This window comes from Rutilus rutilus (assembly GCF_951802725.1).
Source record: "Rutilus rutilus genome assembly, chromosome: 23".
Classification (NCBI taxonomy): domain Eukaryota; kingdom Metazoa; phylum Chordata; class Actinopteri; order Cypriniformes; family Leuciscidae; genus Rutilus; species Rutilus rutilus.
Genome location: NC_140233.1, coordinates 4,068,161 through 4,088,824, shown reverse-complemented (window position 1 = coordinate 4,088,824; position 20,664 = coordinate 4,068,161). Strand labels below are relative to the sequence as shown.

General features: G+C 38.2%; 1 protein-coding gene across 4 annotated transcripts in view; it reads left to right on the top strand.

Moving 5' to 3' along the window:
- Positions 1–20,664, top strand: part of mon2 (MON2 homolog, regulator of endosome-to-Golgi trafficking) — a 50,175-nt gene that overhangs the window by 22,905 nt on the left and 6,606 nt on the right. For 2 of the 4 annotated variants that reach the window (XM_084396276.1, XM_084396278.1), the window contains exons 20-31: positions 949–1,050; positions 2,803–2,913; positions 4,203–4,378; positions 5,498–5,660; positions 5,957–6,250; positions 8,029–8,227; positions 9,764–10,398; positions 12,112–12,255; positions 13,083–13,100; positions 17,275–17,403; positions 19,722–19,912; positions 20,002–20,062. In XM_084396276.1, the coding sequence (XP_084252402.1) occupies positions 949–1,050; positions 2,803–2,913; positions 4,203–4,378; positions 5,498–5,660; positions 5,957–6,250; positions 8,029–8,227; positions 9,764–10,398; positions 12,112–12,255; positions 13,083–13,100; positions 17,275–17,403; positions 19,722–19,912; positions 20,002–20,062 (2,223 nt within the window). The remainder of the gene's footprint in view (positions 1–948; positions 1,051–2,802; positions 2,914–4,202; positions 4,379–5,497; positions 5,661–5,956; positions 6,251–8,028; positions 8,228–9,763; positions 10,399–12,111; positions 12,256–13,082; positions 13,101–17,274; positions 17,404–19,721; positions 19,913–20,001; positions 20,063–20,664) is intronic. The other 2 variants (XM_084396277.1, XM_084396279.1) reach the window with 1 other exon arrangement.

Below are 20,664 nucleotides of genomic sequence, written 5' to 3'. Positions count from 1 at the left end.
CCAAACAAACTCCTAATTCCCTATCAAAAGGAAATAATCTAAAAATACAATAAATGATCTCCCTATCTAATGAAAAACAGGAGAAAACAGTATTTACAAAAGAAATGTCACTCACCCCCTACAGCTTACAAGTGTGGACAAGATAAATTACAATACTTTACTAAGATATAACTTAGATAATAACTAAGATATTTACAATACTTAACCAAATATACAAAAAGGAAATGAGATTGACTGCCACTTATCAACTCAAAGCCAAAATTCACACTGCACGCAACAGGCTAGCTAGCTGTAGCAACACACTGTAGCAAACACACAACAGCACAAATCACTAGAGATGGCCATTTCAAAACACTGCTTCATGAAGCTTCGAAGCCTTTACGAATATTTTGTTCCGAATGCATCAAACTGCTAGAGTCACGTGATTTCAGAAAACGAGGCTTCATTACGTCTGTTTCGAAGCACTTCGAAATTTCAATGGTTCACCGCTGGGTGCAAATGAATCATGAGGAGTCACTGAGAACCAGTGAACAAGTGTCTGTGGGGTTTACCTGATCTCTGATCAGTTTTATACATTTGTAGACGTTTTAATTAGACATTAGTATAATTAAAATGAATAATGGTAGTTAAAAGTCTCTTATTGGCCTGTTTAGCTGAACCAATCATAGAACAAATAAAAACAAACCCTGACAATTGATACACGAACATATAGACACTCGATAATCTTATAAGATGATTAGATAATTGCATTTGAAATATTTTACTTTCAATAACATTTTTGCATTAGTTTGTAGAAGGTGTTTTTATGCATGTTTGGCCTGGGTTTTTGTTGCATTTACACTGTTCTGTGCACTAGGGGTCACCGTGGAGACGGGTGTCGGAGTGTTTCGAGGCAATGATGCTGAAGCCAACTGCAGATTAATTTCATCATGTTTCTCTCTCTCTCAGGAGCCGTCTCTGTTTGCGGTGGCCAAACTGTTAGAGACCGGACTGGTGAACATGGACCGGATCGAGATTCTCTGGAGGCCGCTGACGGCTCATCTACTGGAGGTGAGACCAGGGGCCAATCAAAACAATGCAGCTCCTCGTTTTGAAATCATTATTTAAATAATAATATTTTTTTAAGACCGTTTTAAGGCTTGAAGTTGCCTTTGATCATTTGTTTTATATTTATTTATTTATTTAATGTTTTTATTATATATTATATACATCATTTATTTATATTTATACATATTTATTGTTTTGAAGTCATCTTTATCTATTTATTTTGCTTAATTTTTTATTTATATTGTTTAGTTTTGAAGTTGTCTGTCAATTTGTCTTATTTATATTTTATATTTATTTATTTATTTGCTGGTATGTATCATTTATTTAAAATTATTTAATTGACTTGTTATGTATATTAGTTCTTAATTTATAAATACTGGTTTGCTTTAAAGTCGTCTTTGTCCATCTGTTTAGCTTATTTTCTATATGTATTTATTATGCATATATTATTTCTTAATTTAAATCATTTTATTATTTATTTATTTATACAGTTAAGTTTTGAAGTTGTCTATTTTTTTATTTTTATTTTTATTTATATATTCTATTTAGTTTAAGGTGTCTTTGTCCATTGGTTTTATTTATATTTTACACAATTTGGCATTATTTTTCTGTGTACTTCAGCTCTAATCATTAATAATATTGTTTCAGGGTCTCGAAATACTAATAATATTGCTGAAACAAATTTTACTAATATCAGTACAACTAATTACAGTAAATAACTGTTGTAACGAGATGAGCCCTATTCTGAAATGTTAATATTTAATATTAACGAGCTGCTCTAAACCGTCTGCTCTGTACTTGCTGTCCTTGTCTGCTGTACTCACACTTCTTCTGTAGTTTATATATATATATATATATTTATATATTTATATATATATGGTAAAGCACGATGTCCTCATGTTGTCTTATTCCGTCTTTTTCCCTTCTCTGTCTTTTGCGACATGTCTGTTTTGTAGAAGGTAAGTGCCAAACTTTCTTTCTAACTTCAGTAATCCTTCTCTTTGAGTTGTGACCCCTCTTCTTAAATCGGTCTGTCTGAAGTCGTCTGTTTTCAAATCAGCCTGCGTTTTGTTTCATTTCATGTTTTTGTTGTTGCGTTAATCAGATGTTTTTGTTTTCATAATGATCTTAGCGGTCACATGACTCGCATCGAGCGTCTTGTGCTGCACACTGAAACCCAGATCACAGAACGGCTATGATAATTATTTTCAGAATGTTATTTCATACCTTCAGCTTTGTGTTGTGCAACTTCAGAAAGTCAAAAGTAATAGAGTAGAAATAAAAGAAGTTTAAATAGACGCTTGACGTTTTGCTCCATAGAGTTTAATGCATTGGGTGAAAGGACTTTCTAACTGTGATTTCAAGATGGCCACATTATTTTGAGATTATTTGATCATCTGGTTTACTTTTACATTAAAAAAAACACACCGATCTGTGATCTACACACTCCAAATCCTTGTGATCTTAAAAAAAAATCGAATATAATTTATGAATATTTTGCAAATCAGTCTATTTATATTTTGCATAATTTTACAAAAAAAATTGTTATAACCAATATCTATTGCTTTGCTTTTTTTCTTGTGTTGATGTTATTTTCACCCTCCATTTGCTATGTTTGATATGTCTGTCTGTATTTCATTATTGGGTGAATCTCACCCGATGCGCTCATACTTCACCACAAAATCATAAGAAAATTATAACGAAATGATATATTGCATAAGAAGATGAAGCCTGTTATGCCATTATCTTTGTCAGGTGTGTCAGCATCCTAACACTCGTATGAGAGAATGGGGTGCAGAGGCCATTACCTCGCTGATCAAAGCTGGACTCTCCTACAAACACGAGCCACCGCTGTCCCAAAACCAGGTAATAATTCAGTCGGATCTTCTCAGATCAGTGCTACTTCAGAGTAGGGTTGGGTATCGTTTGAATTTTATCGATTTCGATTCTGCTTATTGATTCCGATTCTTATCGGAATATTCCTAATTTCGATTCCAATAAGGTAAAAAAAACATTCACATTTAGTCTTAAAGCAAAACATTTAATTCTAGCTGAATATATTTCAAGCATTATTAAAGGTGTGGTATATAATGCCCCTTTTCACAAGATGTAAAATAAGTCTCTGATGTCCCCAGAGTGTGTATGTGAAGTTTTAGCTCAAAATACCCCACAGATGATTTTTTATAGGATGTTAAAATTGTCACGTTTTGAGGGTGAGCAAAAATGCATCGTTTTGTGCGTGGGCTCTTTAAATGCAAATGAGCTGCTGCTCCCGGCACAGGGGGCGGAGCTTCAAGAGCTCGTTCTTAGCGGAGACATATAGAGCCCTTTGTTGCGAGGCGGGGTTTATGTCAATTTTGGGCTTGGTGATGTCACTAACCCGGGAGGAAGCTCGTGTAGTCTCTACCAGCCGTTTGTTGTAGTCCTTAAAAAGTGATTTCTGTAAAATAAAATATCTCGCTTTGCTTTGAACTTTGAGCGTCGTAACTTTGCAGATGTTGTTTATGCTCAAACAGCAACATTACACACTAACTAAAGTTAGAAAAGTGAAATCACAATCAACCACCCCTTTAAAAGGCAAGTAAACACTCAGTAATTAAAAAAGAAGAAAAAAAATTAGCAATCGCAACAAATAGCTACAACTGAACAAAGACGCGATTGAAATAAACCGTTTTAAGATTTTTATGTATGCAGGTACAGAAACTTTATAAATAAAATATACATTACAAATATAGTTACAAAAGTCATTCAGTCAAGAACGAGTTAATTTTCACATTGTCTTTTGTTGTTTGATTAGTGTTATTATAGAGGCGGCAGCAGGAATATTAGGCTGCTGTCACTTTAAGAGTTGCCCAGTATAGTTACACACGCCTGCAGCACTGAAAGCGTCTCGGGCTTGAATGGTTTAAAATCACTTTTTCTGCGAGCACGTTTTGGATGTGTGTGCAGCACATAAAGCAGCGAGTCGTCTCTCGCTTGAATTGTTTAAAGTCGTATTGAAATTCCCACAAAGGAATCGACAAGAGGAATCTAAATTTTAATTTTGTAACAAGTATCCGATTCCTGACCTCAAGTATTCGATTCCCAGCCCTACTTCAGAGTTTGATTTTGGTTATTGATTGGACAACACTTAACCGATCCCCTGTCCTCCTCAGCGTTTGCAGCTGCTGCTTCTGAACCCGTTGAAGGAGCTCTCCAATGTCCTTCACGCTGATATCCGACAGAAACAGCTGGAGTGTGTCCTGCAGATCCTACAGAACCAGGGAGACAGTCTCGGACCGGGATGGCCTCTGGTACTGGGGGTCATCGGAGCGATCCGAAACGACCAGGGGTGAGACACACACTGCCTGACCTTGTAGAAAAGACCATCCTAATCCTCTGGTGCTGTTCGGTCACTTTTGACGTTTTTATTTATTGATAATTTTTACTTCATCAGAATGGTACAAAACTTGGAAAATGTTTTGGCACTTGCTGTGTGAACACAAAAAAATCATGGACATGATTCGCAAAGGTTAAATGGTCCTGAGAAATATAGACACACTTGTATTGTTCGCGGTCAAAAATGACGAATTTCATCTAGTGGAAGCGTTTGGTACTGCGCCCAAACAAAATCTTACTGAAAGCTAATTTTTTGAGATGTCAAGCTTAAATTTGTTGATTTTCTCACAGTTTTAGAGTAAAACGTGTTTTGGAAAATATATGTTTCTCATAAAAAAAATTAATTGTGTTTTTGTGCATTTTTCATAACAATAAATGTAAAATTCTATAACTTTTTTTAAGTTCACTTTTTTAAACTTGTCACTTTAGCAATAATTTGTTAAGTGTCGTCTTTAAAAAGAGACCAAACTTCAGTCTGTGCACTAAAGATTTTCAGGTCTGTGCTCAAAAAGTTAATAAATGGATTCACTTAACTACTGCATAAATATAATATAGTACTGTAAAATCCACTAAAAATACAAAATATGAAATAAAAACATTATCAAACTAATACATAGTACATTCATTTTATTAAAATTTTAAAATAATTCTGTCATTTTAGTCCACGAGAAGAGCACCAGACCCCAATATACTCATGGCAAAGTTTTTTTGTGTAATCGCCGAACTTTCCCAGAAAGTTTCTAACAAACTTAGTTTTTGTCTAATTTTGTTTGAAATGATGTCACACCACTTTGTTCTTCAAGCATCTTTCTGTTCATCAGCGACTAGATATCGTCCATGAAAATGTACCGAACAACAGTAAATGTCCCAATATTTTCAATGGTCCTGTTTGGGTTATGCTAGTTTGTGCTGGATTTCAATCCTGAAAACTTCCTTGGTCAACCAGCTTCCAGAGGGACCAGGCTCTTGTGAAGCCAGTTGACCAAGGAAGCCTTTATGATTTAGCTAGTTAAGTCACATTTAAAGTGTTGATCTGAGAGAGTCTCATTTGTACGCATCTTTCATTCCACAGTGAATCCCTCATCCGAACAGCGTTCCAGTGCCTGCAGTTGGTGGTGACCGACTTCCTACCCACAATGCCTTGCATGTGCCTCCAAATTGTGGTGGATGTAGCCGGCAGCTTTGGGCTCCAGAACCAGGAGCTGAACATCAGCCTGACGTCTATCGGCCTTCTGGTCAGGATTACCGCTAGTGTTGCTAGTAAAATCGGTAACACTTTACAATAAGGTTCATTAGTTAACATGAACTAAGAATGAACAATACTTCTACAGCATTTATTAACCTTAGTTAATATTAATTTCAACATTGCGAAGACAGTAACAAATGAATTGCTCATTGTTAGCTCATGTTAGTTAATACATGAACTAATGTTAACTAACAAACCTTATCGTAAAGTGTTACCTGCATGTCAAGTTCCTTTGGATAGATGAGTAGACTGAGTGAAAATCTTCTCTTTCTCCACTTTCTGCAGTGGAATATCTCAGATTACTTCTTCCAAAGGGGAGAAGCCATTACAGAGGAGCTGGAAAAGGAGGAAGCGGTTCTCCTGAAACAGGCCCAAGATAAAGGAGAACCTCTGAACCGACCCTTCCACCCGGCGCCGCCCTTTGACTGCCTGTGGTTGTGCCTGTATTCCAAACTAGGCGAGTTGTGCGTAGACCCACGGCCGGCTGTGAGGAAAAGCGCAGGGCAAACCATGTTCTCCACCATTGCTGCTCACGGGACGCTGCTGCAACCACCGACCTGGAACATTGTGGTTTGGAAGGTACTGGATCAGACTTGGCCAGTGACGAAATTAACTAGGGATGTACCGATATGAATTTTTTTGCCGATAACCGATAATTCTTTGTATTTGAAAGCCGATAACCGATATATTGGCCGATAAATCTAACTCCAAAACAGAGGTATTTAAAAAATGATGCATGTTTAGTCATGTGACGCATATTGTACTGATAGATATCTATGGCCGTTTTGTCTATAAGAAGTGTTTTCGTTGGTCGGATCACAAGTGGACGACACTAAATACAGGTGTAAATGAGGTCTAAAATGTTTTGAGCTTCCAGAAGTAGTTGAAAACACATTTGACCAGTTTGGAAGGTACTGGATCAGACTTGGCCAGTGACAAAATTAAATAGGGATGCACCGATATGAACATTTTTGCCGATACCGATAACCGATAATTCTTTGTATTTAAAAGCCGATAACCGATATATTGGCTGATAAATCTAAATCTGAATGTTTATATAATTTTTGAGAGCCTGATTACAAAAACAAAAGTCTCACCATTAAAAGCCATGTCCCAAACTATGTTATATGTATATGACAGACTTGCGCTGCACTTAACCGTATTTTCCTTTTTGAAGTGATTCCAATCATATTTCAAGCCATTAAAAACCATCATGTTGAACAGTGCGCATCTGAAATGTCTCAGCTGAGGGGATAATCCATTATTTATTGACTTTAAAGGGATAGTTCACCCAAAAATTTTAATTAGCCCATGATTTACTCACCCTCAAGTCATTCTAGGTGTGTATGACGTTCTTCTTTCAGGCGAATACATTCAGAGTTATTTAAAAAAATGTCCTGGCTCTTCCAAGCTTTATAATGGCAGTGAATGGCTGTTTCTGTTTTGAAGTCCATAAAAGTGCATGTATCCATCATAAAAGTGCATGTATCCATCATAAAAGTGCATCTATCCATCATAAAAGTGCATGTATCCATCATAAAAGTGCATCTATCCATCATAAAAGTGCAGCTATCCATCATAAAAGTGCATGTATCCATCATAAAAGTGCAGCTATCCATCATAAAAGTGCAGCTATCCATCATAAAAGTGCATCTATCCATCATAAAAGTGCTCCACACGGCTCTGGGGGGATAATAAAGGCCTTCTAAAAGCTAGAATTTTACTTTGTAACGTGTTAAATATGAATATTTTTCTTGCACAAAGTCATCGCTTCACTTCAGAAGGCCTTTATTAACCCCCCGGAGCAGTGTGGAGCACTTTTATGATGGATAGATGCACTTTTATGATGGATAGCTGCACTTTTATGATGAATAGATGCACTTTTATGATGGATAGATGCACTTTTATGATGAATAGATGCACTTTTATGATGGATAGATGCACTTTTATAATGGATAGATGCACTTTTATGATGGATAGATGCACTTTTATGATGGATAGATGCACTTTTATGGACTTCAAAACAGAAACCATTCACTGCCTTAATGGTTGGAAACCATAAAGCTTGGAAGAGCCAGGACATTTTTTTAATATAACTCTGATTGTATTCGTCTGAAAGAAGAATGTCATATTCACCTAGGATGACTTGAGGGTGAGTAAATCATGGGCTAATTTTCATTTTTGGGTGAACTATCCCTTTAACATATCGGCCAAATTTTCTTATCAGGCCAAAACAATAACATTTCAAATGAACATATATCAGCCGATACCGATATGTTGGCCGATATATCGTGCATCTCTAAAATGAACCCAATGGCATTGTAATTGTTGCTAATGACGGAAACATTGCTCCGCAGGTTCTCTTTCATCTGCTGAACTGTGTAAGGAAGTCCTCCACCACGGCCGACAAGGAGAAGATCGAATCTGGAGGGGGAAATATCCTCATCCACCACTCGCGCGACACGGCAGAGAAGCAGTGGGCGGAAACGTGGGTTCTGACGCTCGCGGGCGTAGCTCGGATCTTCAACACCAGGAGATATCTGCTCCAGCAGCTGGGTAAGCATTGGAAGATGTGGTTCTCAAAGGCAAATCTACACTAATCCAGATATATTTGAAAACAGCTGCAGTCAAAACAAAATTTATTCCAACACCTTCAACATTTCTCACATTATTCACTATAGGCTAGTTTATAAAATGGTAATAAAATATGAGCAGAACTCAGTTGATATTTGACTGGTTTTGTCCGTCCTTCTGTTAGACTGTCTCACACATGAATTATGTTGAATATCTGTCAGCTGTTGAATTTAACTACACAATTAGATAATACCAGTTTAGCTCAACCAGTGACCAAGCAATGCTTCATTTTGTTCAGTCTGTGTGTAAAAAGAGCATTAGCAATTAAAGACAAAACACTTCAGCAAAACATGATCAGCTCAAAGTGTCTGGATCATTTATGGTCCCAAATGTTACTGGTAGTCACTGTATGAAGAATTTTGGGGTATAATAGGTCACAGTTTCATTTATTTTGCTATCCTCACTTACATAAATGAACTATAGGTTCCTGCTAATAAAAGAAATACAAAATTATATCTGGTGTCTGAATAATTTGTGGTTTGACACATTTTGGCCTTCCGTCCACACTGAGATGCCTTTTTTGAGCTTTTTGAAGACACCTCCCAAGTTGTAGTTTGGACTGTGAAAACGGAGGTATTTGATGTATGTTTAGTCATGTGACGCATATTGTACTGATAGATATCTATGGTCGCTTTGTCTATAAGAGGTGTTTTAGTCGATCGGATCACAAGTGGACGACACTAAATACAGGTGTAAACGAGGTCTAAAAGGTTTTGAGCTTGTCCACTTTCAACCACTTCCAGAGGTAGAAGAAAACGCATTCGACCGGATTGCTTTCGTAGTGTAAACGCTCATGTGGTCGAATGTGTTCAAACAGCCACAAAAGACCGTCTTCTCTCCGTCTACTGATCTAATGCGTAACATTATGGGAAGAGCTCGAGCCAGACGGGATTTAAACTTTGTCGGCTGGAGACCCAAGTTTGGTTTGAAGAAGAAAAACGTACCAAGCACAATGTTCTCTCTCCATTCCTGATTACTCACACACACACTTATAGCGTTCGTGATCTTGTGGCTGTCAGAGCAGAAACTAAAGCTGATGCTCTCCGTGTGTTTCTCAGTCGTCTCCAGTCATGTTCATATGTAAATTGCGTGAGCTTATTCCGTCCATTAGATCAACAGATCTGAAAAAGTCCATACATGTACCCGCCCACAGACCCTCCCCTCGAAGAAATCAGGACAGAAGTGGTTGAAAGTGGACAGAAGAGACGGATTAAAACGGGCATTTGTCTGCCTCGTTTACTTGCGATCCGATCGACCAAAACACATCTTAATACGAGGTGTAAACAGGGCCTATGTTTATACCGATATGTGCCTGCTTCGTTTCAGTATGGCCGAGAAACATTTGGAAAATGCTAGTGAGGAAAGAAAGCTTTTTGAAACAAACAAAAAAAAACGGCATTTTCAATGGATCCGGATTAAAAGACGGATCTCAGAATTTGATTCTTGCTTTTTTTGCAGGTGACTTTTTCAAAGCTTGGGAAGTTCTTCTGGACCACATCCAGTCCGCTGCCCTCAGCAAGAACAATGAAGTTTCCCTCGCCGCCCTCAAGAGCTTCCAGGAGATCCTCCAGCTCGTCACGCCCATTAAAGACACGGATAAACCCGATGCTCTCGCAGCTATGGACGTTCCTTCTGTCCTTATGGAGTCTCTTCAAGGTTCTGGTCCAGGAAGACCCCTAATCCGATCCGATTCACTCGCAGAACGACTAGCCCAGCGCTACGGCGTCCAGCCTTCGCTTCCGCCACCTGGAGAAGAGATCGACGACTCGGCTCTTTGGTGGTCAGCGTGGAACACTTGGTACCGGGTGGGAACCGAGTGCACGCGACCCCCTAGTGGTGGACCAGATAAACTAGTGTTCGTACCCAGCCAGCCTTTCCTGACGGCACTAATACAGATTTTCCCAGCATTGTACCAGCACATCGCAGGAGGGTTCAGCATGGAGGATCTCAAGAAGCTGGGGGTGATCCTGTATGGAGCCGTGTCGGTCCCCATAAGTTCAGACTCCTCGCCGTTCATCTTGCCCTCCTACACCGAGGCTGTGCTCACAAGTCTTCAAGAAGCAGTCCTGACCGCCCTCGATGTCCTGCAGAAGGTACAGAACCTACTTAAAGGTGCACTGTGTAATATTTAGCGGCATCTAGTGGTGAGGTTGTGAATTGCACCCAACAGAAGTTACGGTGGCCGACGGGAAAAGATGTCGTCGTCTGAGACAGCAGAGAGTAGCCAGTTCAGCAATGAGGTTTCTTTACAACGATAAATTAAGAAATTATTGTTAATATAAGTTATTGCGAATATATTATTGTTACTTGTTCATCATTGTGTCAGTGTTTTATTCGCTGACTTTAGCTGAAGCTTCTTTGCACGAAGAACAACATAGTGACGAAACGCGTTTGTCTGTTCAGGGCCACCGTAGAAACATGTGGATGTAAGGAGACCCGCGGTGTGTGTGGAGAGAAATGCCTAATAAAAACATAACGGTTCATTATGTAAGGTCTTTATACACCACTGAAAACATAGTTATGTATATTATAATGCATTTCTGTCAACAGATCCTCCTAAATATTACACACTGCACCTTTAAGTTAGTTAGTTTATTTGTATAGCACATTTAAAAACAACTTGAGTTGGCCAAAGTGCTTTCCATTTAAACAATATTCCAACAGCATAAATAGCCAAAAAACATTAAACACCACACCAAACCAAAATACAATTACAATTAAATGTATAGTTCCCCTCAAAAATGAAAATTAGCCCATGATTTACTCACCCTCAAGCCATCCTAGATGTATATGACTTTCTTCTTTCAGCCAAACACATCAAAACATATTCTGGCTTTTCCAAGCTTTATAATGGGAGTGAATGGGGCCCAAAAAAGTGCATCCATCCATCATAAAAGTAATCCATACGACTCCAGGGGTTAATAAAGGCCTTCTGAAGCGAAGCCATACATTTTTGTAAGAAAAATATCCATAATTATAACTTTACAAACTTGTGAAGTATAACTTTACAAATCACTGAAGCTCCTCTGACATTTCTCTTTATAATTTCTCATTTCTCTTAATAATTCTAATTTTAGACTTCATTAAAGGTGTTTTGTTTTGCTCTATCCTCTGAGCTTCACGTTCATCAATACGTCAGGCATCGGGTCAGAGGTCACTCTTCCGCCTGAACCCGACTCGTGTACGGCCGTTACCGGAAGCCAGTGATAATAGTTATATAAATTTATATTCTTTTTACAAAAACGCATGGCTTCGCTTCAGAAGGCCTTTATTAACCCCTGGAGTCATATGGATTACTTTTATGATGGATGGATGCACTTTTTTGGGCCCCATTCACTCCCATTATAAAGCTTGGAAGAGCCAGGACATTTTTTAATGTGTTTGGCTGAAAGAAGAAAGTCATATACACCTAGGATGGCTTGAGGGAGAGTAAATTATGGGATAATTTTCATTTTTGGGTGAACTAACCCTTTAATGTAGCCTGTTAACATTCCTAGTGGAATGTCGAGTTTGTTTTAGGTTGCATGAGGTCGTTTTCACTCTTTGAAGCTTCTGTTGTCTGGATTTCCACTGTGGGCCGATATATTTGCGTTGTTAATGCAAGTACCACACGAGCACTAGTTGGTTGTTGAATGACTAGACAAGGCATCTATTCAGTCCCATCCTTATTTTCCTCACCAACCAAATAAACCAAACTCTAATGACCAACAGACTTGCATTTACACCAGAAAATGGTGTAATTTGATGGATCAGTTGATTGTGATTAAGACTGAACGTCTGACTGAGATTGTATGTCATTGTTCCAGGCAATCTGTGTGGGTTCGGAGAATCTCCAGGTGATGTATCCCGCCATCTTTGAGCAGCTCCTGTTGTTCGTAGAGTTCTCCTGTAAACCTCCTCAGTACGGAAAGATGGAGACCAAACACGTGGCCAATGCCAAATACAACCAGGTGAGTCTCTGTCCTGTTTCCACCTCGGATGGGCTTCACTTTTCAGCTGTTTTCAAGATGGTGGAATTGGTTTTCGTTGTTTTATGACTCACCACACATACACTCATCATCATTCATTTCCATGTCTGTTTCCCAATATGATGATGCAGTAGATGATCTTTGGAGCGTTTTTAGGGTTTTGAATGCACACATTGAAACACTTCTTTGCTGTTTTTTTCAGTTTTTTCTTCCCTGTTTAGTTATATGAGGCTCTAGGATTACAACATTTCACTTTTGTCATGAATATTTGGGGATTTTAGAGACTTTCAGTGGCTTTCCCTCTCATTGTTTCTGATTGTTTTTGAAGATATTTGTCTTTGCATGCTGTGGTTTTATTTTATTTTAGTCATGTCTGAATACTTTGGACCACGTTGTTCCTTTTCAAATTCAACTTCAAACATTTTTAGGGGTTTTAAACATTTATAGCTTTAATAACACTAGGGTTGGGTCTCGGTATACCAGTTAAATCTACAAACCGGAAAGAAATGTGAAATACTCAAATGTTTAAAACATAATCTTTTACTTTAGATAATCTCGGGTTTTTGTGTCTCAAAAATTACACATATATTTGTGAGAATATTGTGATATGAATTGTACCTACATTACCGCATCTCTCAGGTTAAACGCAAAGTATTTTTAAACATGACTTTCAAACCAAACGTTTGTTAGTTTTTGTTGTTGTCATTGTATAAAGTAGTTTCATTGTGCGGTTGTGATCAGCAGTGGTAGTAAACATTTGTCTGCTCTTCTCTTGTTCTGTTTTTGTACTTCATACGGATCCACTTTAGATCCAACTGTTTGCACCGGTGAGTTCTTCCTCCCTTCCGCTGTCTTTTTCTATATCTCCGTCTCTCGTCTGCTTTCTGCCTCGTTTTCTCTTCCTTTTTCTCTTCGGTTGCTCTTGAGCTCCATTTAACTGCTCTAAACGACAAACTTCGCTCTTTTCATACTCTTACGCCATTTCTCCGCTCATTTCCATCAGCCACATCTATTCATTCATCTTAAAACTGCCCAAATAAACCACAATTTCAGTTATTTTATGGCGTTTCTTAGTACTGTCTGTTGAAAAGTTATGACATTTTTAATGGAAAGTCTCCACTTCTATCATGCCAGTTTTTCAAACTCTCTAGCGCCACCAACAGTTAATTTTGTACACTTTTTAACTTATAATCTTTGAATTATGTGTACATTTATCAATATGTACAGTCTACAACACTACATGACATACAGTCTCCCACAATGCAATGTGCTTGACTTGACCTTCCATACATTTTTAACATCACCTTGACTGATATTTTACACAAACTAGTATTAAACAGAAAATAAACATTTCGGTTTCCAACATGATAACTGGATTAAACTTGCAACATGTTGAAAATAAACTAGCTTGCTGTTGTTTTGTAGCATGTAGCACGCAGTATATACTACACACTTTTCAGCAAGTATTAAGCTATTACTCCATTCTGAACACAGCCTAAATTTATTGCCTTATGTGTAGTTTAAAGCACATGGTGGTTTCAATTTTGTTAAACCTACTTACAAAAAGTTTACAAGTTATTAATAGCCTTTTGATTGACCAATTTGCATGTAGCACATCTATGAATTGGACGACAAGGATGCTTGGAGGTCGACCGATAGTGGTCGACACAAAGGCCATAGCAATTAAATTAGACGCATATGTATATTGTATGTATACTCTCGCGCTGCATTTGCTTTTTTTTTTTAAACACTTGATAGTTATCTAATCACAATAACAAAATGTGTATTACAGTGATGAAAAAAAAAAGAACTGAAATCGAATGTTTCTGATTTGTTAATATGCTCTTTCTCACATCTCTTGCTTTAAACATGCAACTTTGCTGGATAATGAATGCATAAAAGCGACCAGCTGGATATAAACTAATGCAAATTTATCGTAAAAATCGTGGCAATAAACAATTAGGTCGGGTTTGCATGCAGCATTTTTGTCACATTGTTTTAAAGTCCCCCTTTAGTCAACAATTTTATCCCTTAAAACTCATCTTTGATCACCAAAATTACATATTTAAAAAAAGATTCCTTGAAAAAAAAATCTTCGTGCCTTAAAATATCTTGAATGTAACTTGACACCCTTGCCTCATTTAGTATACGCGGTTCTATGAATATGCAAATGAGCCCCGCCTCCACTCACTCACTCAGCTCAGAGATCCACTGGTTGACGATCACACGTTGATCTGATTGGTTACAAGGTAGTTTGTGACGTCAGAAACACCAGCGATTTCAAAGCGTGTGTTTGAGACTGTCTTTGGTTCACTGCAGTTTTAAGGAGGAAATACTCAGCAATGGTGTCGACTTTTGAATTTACACATGGTTTGTCTTAAAGCATATTAAAAACACCACATAGACATATAAACAACATTAAAAACTGGATTTTCACCACACAGGTACTAGTAATATTAACGTCCTCTCGGCCTCGACTGCAAACATACTGCTGTTCTTTCTCTACTAATGCAGCATCTAGCCAACAATTTATTTACTTTCTAATGATATGAAAGCACGTACGGTAGTGCACTGTATACACCGTAAATGTGAATTTTAATTCCGCATCTAAAGTGTCTAGTGTCAAAACAAACTCCACAAGGCGTCAGTGAGTTTTTATTTCGCCTCTAGGGGCCGCTCTCGTACTGTAAACGGCAGCAGACTCTTCTCAGCAGCTTCAGCTACGGACGCAACCCGGAAAATCTATCGGGATGGATTTTTTTTTTGCAGAAAACCGATTGTTCCAGTGCCGAATAATCGGCAAAACCGATCAATCGGTCGACCTCTAGTATCTTCAAAACACTTTGACTAAGCGACTTGAAACTATGTAGCTCTATCTATTGTTCAGAATCAGGGATGGAAATTAGCACCCGCCACCAGCCAAATGCGGGTGATTTTGTGTTGTGGCGGGTAAACTCGCTTCACCTACCGGACACCGTGGCGGGTAAATAAAAATATACTGTTTCACACAGACGGCGGACACTTTTAGAGGACATAAGTGTACGCTGAAATAAAGTCTTTCACCTCAGAAAAACTGACTTTCTTGTCCTGTCACGCCAGCCGTTATCCTGTTCTCGTAGCGAACACTCTTCAATTGCACGCGCAAATGCGGCGCCGCGCGCTGTGTATCGCCTCACTGTATATAAAGTGCAAAATAAACTACGAGCATGCAACGCCGTTACGTTGTAAATTACACAAAATAAAAGTAATGCAGGGATGATTTTCATACTATTCACCAGGAGCAGTTTCCATGGTTCATTAACAGTTATTGTTAATATTGTGTATTCACCATGGTAACTGTCGTTTCCATATTAACCCCAAAATGCCACTTAATTCTTCTTAGTGTTATTTTTTATATTTTTAAATGACTCTAGTGGCTCATACCAACATTGTATTAACAAAAACTAGTTTGGGACTGCTATTTAATAGCTTTAGCATAGGCCTAATGTTTATTTATTAGTACTAGTCTTTACTATTAGTAATTTTCTTACAATTTATGTTAAGGGGGACAGTACTTGTGTGTGTGGAAATAGCCGGTTTCAATAAAAAACTACTTGACATGTCATATTTGGCTTTGACTTTGAACATTTGCTCTCACTTTGCAGAAAAAATATCGGGATATATATCGTATATCGATATTCAGCCTAAATAATCGGGATATGACTTTTGGTCCATATCGCCCAGCCCTAGTGTCATTGTTGGGACTAAAAACCTAAAACTGGAAGCCATAAAAGACCACGAATCATTCAAATGCCACATCCAGGTAAAAAAGAAATATATATAAGAGAGAAAGAGAAAATGTCAGTATTTCATTGAGACTTGAGATTAAATAAACTGCTTAAGTATTGTAGATCTTGTAGTATTAATTTTCACATGCAGTTACACATTGTCGGTTAAAAACAAGAAAGTGGCTGGTAAAAACATTGAGTGGCTGGTAGATTTTGAAATCCACCAGCCACAGTGGCCGGTGGACAAAAAAGTTAATGTCCATCCCTGTTCAGAATGTATATAATAACCAAAAATATGTAGTTAAACAATAAATAAGCATTAACCATTTCTTAAGATGTCAAACTTCGTATCATGGTCACAATAAAGCCCTTTAATGCATATAAAGATGAAATTGATTATAAAGTCACTATTTTTGCAATTGGACCAATTCAAATTAGAGATCGACCGATATTGACTTTTTATAACCGATAACGATTTATATGTTTATATGCCTGATAACCGATATACAGAACCGATATATATATTATTTCAGTTTTTGACTGAAGCACTGAACTGAACAAAACTGTTCTAACTCTTATTTTCTATACTGTAATTTCTGTACTTTCACTGTCTCCTTGCATTCATAACAAAACACACTTCTACATTAATAAATAATGGTCAGTAAAGTCTCTCTTAAATCAAAGCTTAATTGGGACAGGACTTGACGGATTATCACCATTTATCGGTGAATCCGATAAAACAAAACCGATACTCGATTATGGAAAATTGCTTAAACATCTGGGAAAATATCGGTAAAACCGATTATCGGTCGATCAGTAATTCAGATAATGCTCATATCAGCATCAGTGTGTTTCAGTGGTGTGTTTGGCCTGTAGTCGCTGCTTTTCATCTGATATTGTGGACCGTGTCAGAGTAAATGTGGAGCTTGTCATCGCAATTTGACACAAATGTTATTAGTGTTGAAGTGGAAAGCTGTTTTTCCAGTCATTTCAGCTCAATCCTGTCGCTCATTTTACAGATAGTGGGGATAAAAATCTGATTTTAGTTTGAACAAAGTGTTTATGTGTTGACAATAACACATAATTGTGTCTATTCACAATCCTCCTCTGATATTGTGTTATTTCACAAGTATTTGAGGCTGATGAGGAGACGTTTTGTTCTTTTAATAATGCATTGTAATATGTTTAATCCACTGTCTTTATTTCATGTGTGTATGTCTCTGTGTGTGTCCAGGCGGAGTGGGTGGCCTTAAACTACGTGCCGTTTGCAGAGCGATCTCTGGAGGTGCTGGTCGATCTTTATCATAAAACGGCCTGTCACAAAGCCGTTATCACAGAGAAAGTCCTGCAAAACATCATTAAGGTACTAAGCAAAAAAAACATATATAACAGTTATAAAACTGACTGACTGACTGCAGCAAATATAAAGATATGCTAATCATGCTACTAATGTGTTAAATCATGTTAGCAAGCTGTTAGATAATGCTAGCAAGATATTAAATCAAGTTAAAATGTGTTAAATCATGTTAGCAACATGTTAAATCTTGTTAACAACATGTTAATCATAGTGGCAAGATGTTAAATCATGCTAGCAACGTGTTAAATCATGTTAGCAATGTGTTAAATAATGCTAGCAACATAGTAGCTATGTTAAATCGCTATATCACAATATGCTATATCATGCTACCAACGTGTTAAATTGTGCTATCAACATGGTAAATCATGCTGCTAGCAGCAACATGTTAGTTATATCACCAACATATCAGCAATGCGTTAAATAAATCATGTTACCAATGTGGTAAATTATGTTAACAACATGTTAAATCATGCTAGCAACATGCTAAATCATGCTATCAACATGGTAGCAATGTGTTAAATCATGTTAACAATATGCTATATTGTGCTAGCAACATGTTAAATCGTGTTAGCAACATGCTTATTGTCACCAACATCTTAGCCATGTGTTAAATCATGCTAGCAAAATGGTAGCAACATGTGAATCATGTTAGCAATGTGTTAAATCATGTTAGCAAAATGGTAGCAACATGTGAATCATGTTAGCAATGTGTTAAATCATGTTAGCAACATGCTAATATATGTTAGAAACATGCTAGCAAACATGAATAATTTGGACGTGTTTTATCTTGCAAATTTACACATTCAAACAATTTTAAACGCAGAAGAAGAGAAAATCAGGACTCGCGCGTTATCTGTACGTACAGCACTCGAAGCGCACGCAAAGAGAGCGAGAGAGAGATTGAACGGACACATAAACACAAAATACCCGTTTAAATGCCCGTCTCGGCAAGTATTCTCTCGTTTATGTCATAAGTGACCAAAAGAGAAACAAAATTAAGAAAGAAACCGGCTGTTAGTCAGTTTTTTCGGTCCTCGCAGCCGGTCTTAAAGTGACAGCACACACCTTATCCTACTGTTGTCTGTGTCATTAATATTAATAAAACTACAAAATACAGCTTTAGCAAAGATGAAACTATATTTAATTTCTACAGTGAACAAAGTGTATACTGTATATGTATATACATTAGGGATGGGAACGACACGGGATTTGGGAAATCGACTGTCGAGGCCCATGTGTCGACTTTTTGTCGGATTGTCGGCCTTTTTTTTCTTTTTTTTTTTAAAGAGCAGCAGCAATGCGGAGGGTGGAAAATATTCTACATCAGGGTCTGAAATTAACACCCGCCAAGCGCCAAATGCGGGTAGATTTTCTGTTTGGCGAGTAAATCTCAAAAGGCTATCCGCCACACTGGCGGGTGAATGTTCATAACAAAATATGAAATTTTAAGCGCGCACGCACGAGCAGAGAGAGAGAGCGAGTCCCGGCCGCGCGCAGCGCGCACTCACCATTCAGAGCGGTCAAGCTTCCCCGTACTTTTTGACAAGCGTCCTTGACAGGGCGGCCAGAGCTTCTTTGCAGCTCAGCTCACACGGCGGTGTGTACGTACGTACAGTTAACGCTCTTTCTGTTGCCGGCGCTGAGGAAAAAGCTCCCGCCACTGTAAGAAGCTGTCGCCGCCCATTTGTGTCCTCCTGCGCACCCATCAAAGCCGTGCAGAACGTCTTCAGCACTCGCGGATCGTGCATATTTCCGCTGCTGCTTCTGTTTACACACCATGGTCGTTCTTTTCTCGAGAAAAGGAGTTCTCATAGCGTTTGCAATGCAATACTCGTTCCCTTATCTCTCAGGGAACCGAGGTTAAAGTAACCGAGGAAATGTAATAAATTAAAAGCCAAAAAAAAAAAAATGCAATTTGGAAATCCCACAAGCCCCGCCCCCTCGACATGTCGACACTCTATTTTTTTTGTCGAGTGGAGCATGTGTCGAATGTCGGTCGTTTTGTCGAGAAAAAGTCCCATCCCTAATATACATACATAAATGATCCGTAATAATATATCCGCAATGATATACGTAAATGATCCGAACCGTGAGCTTTGTGATCCGTTCCACCACTACTATCTATCTATCTAGTCTCTGTTTGTCTTGAACTCTTTATCTAGTTTATTTTTGGCATGCTAAGTTGTGAATGAGTAGTTTTGCATAGATTTATGCAACATGTCAGACCTTCTCAACACGATCTCAGACACTGAAGGCCACCTGTTCTCAGTCAAAGCAACAGGCGTATCTGTGCACGTTTAAAGCAGAAGCTTCTCTGTGTTTAGACTGTGAGGATTCCTCTGGGACTGAAGTACGCCTGTCCCGCTGAGAGCACCTGGAAACTGGCCGTCTCCTCTCTGCTCAAAGTGCTTTCCATTGGACTCCCTGTTGCCCGGCAACAAGCATCCTCAGGCAAATTCGACACGATGTGGCCGGAGCTGGCGAACGCATTTGAGGACTTCCTGTTTACCAAAAGGTGTTCAATTTCTTTTGAACAGGATCATGATATCATGGTATATTAAACGCAAACACAGAGCTTAATTCCTTTCCTCTCGTATCCCACAGCACACCTCCAGATAATCTGTCCATACAGGAGTTCCAGAGGAACGAAGCTGTAGATGTGGAGGTAATTTCATCTCACTGTTATGAAACAAACAGAAAAACACAGAAGTGGAATTCGAGAATTATTGCTAATATATGGCATTTAAAAAAAAAAAGATTGATTCATGATAGGCTGATATAACTGGCTGGTATATGGACATTTTGTGTTGATAAAATTAATGATATTTAGTGTATTAAGCATATATTGTCTAAAATACAGTTAAAGGGATACTCCACTTTTTTTGGAAATAGGCTCATTTTACAACTCCCCCAGAGTTAAACAGTTGAGTTTGACCGTTTTCGAATCCATTCAGCCGATCTCCGGGTCTGGCGGTACCACTTTTAGCATAGCTTAGCATAGATCATTGAATCGGACAGGACCATTAGCATCTCTCTCAAAAAAATGACCAAAGAGTTTAGATATTATTCCTATTTAAAACTTGACTCTTCTGTAGTTACATCGTGTACTAAGACCGACGGAAAATGTAACGTTGCGATTTTTTAGGCTGATATGGCTAGGAACTATACTCTCATTCCTGCGTAATAATCAATGCGTAATGATATGACGCAGCGCCTGAAAATAGTCCCCAGCTCAGTAACTTCCAACGTGACCGGGACTAAGTTTGT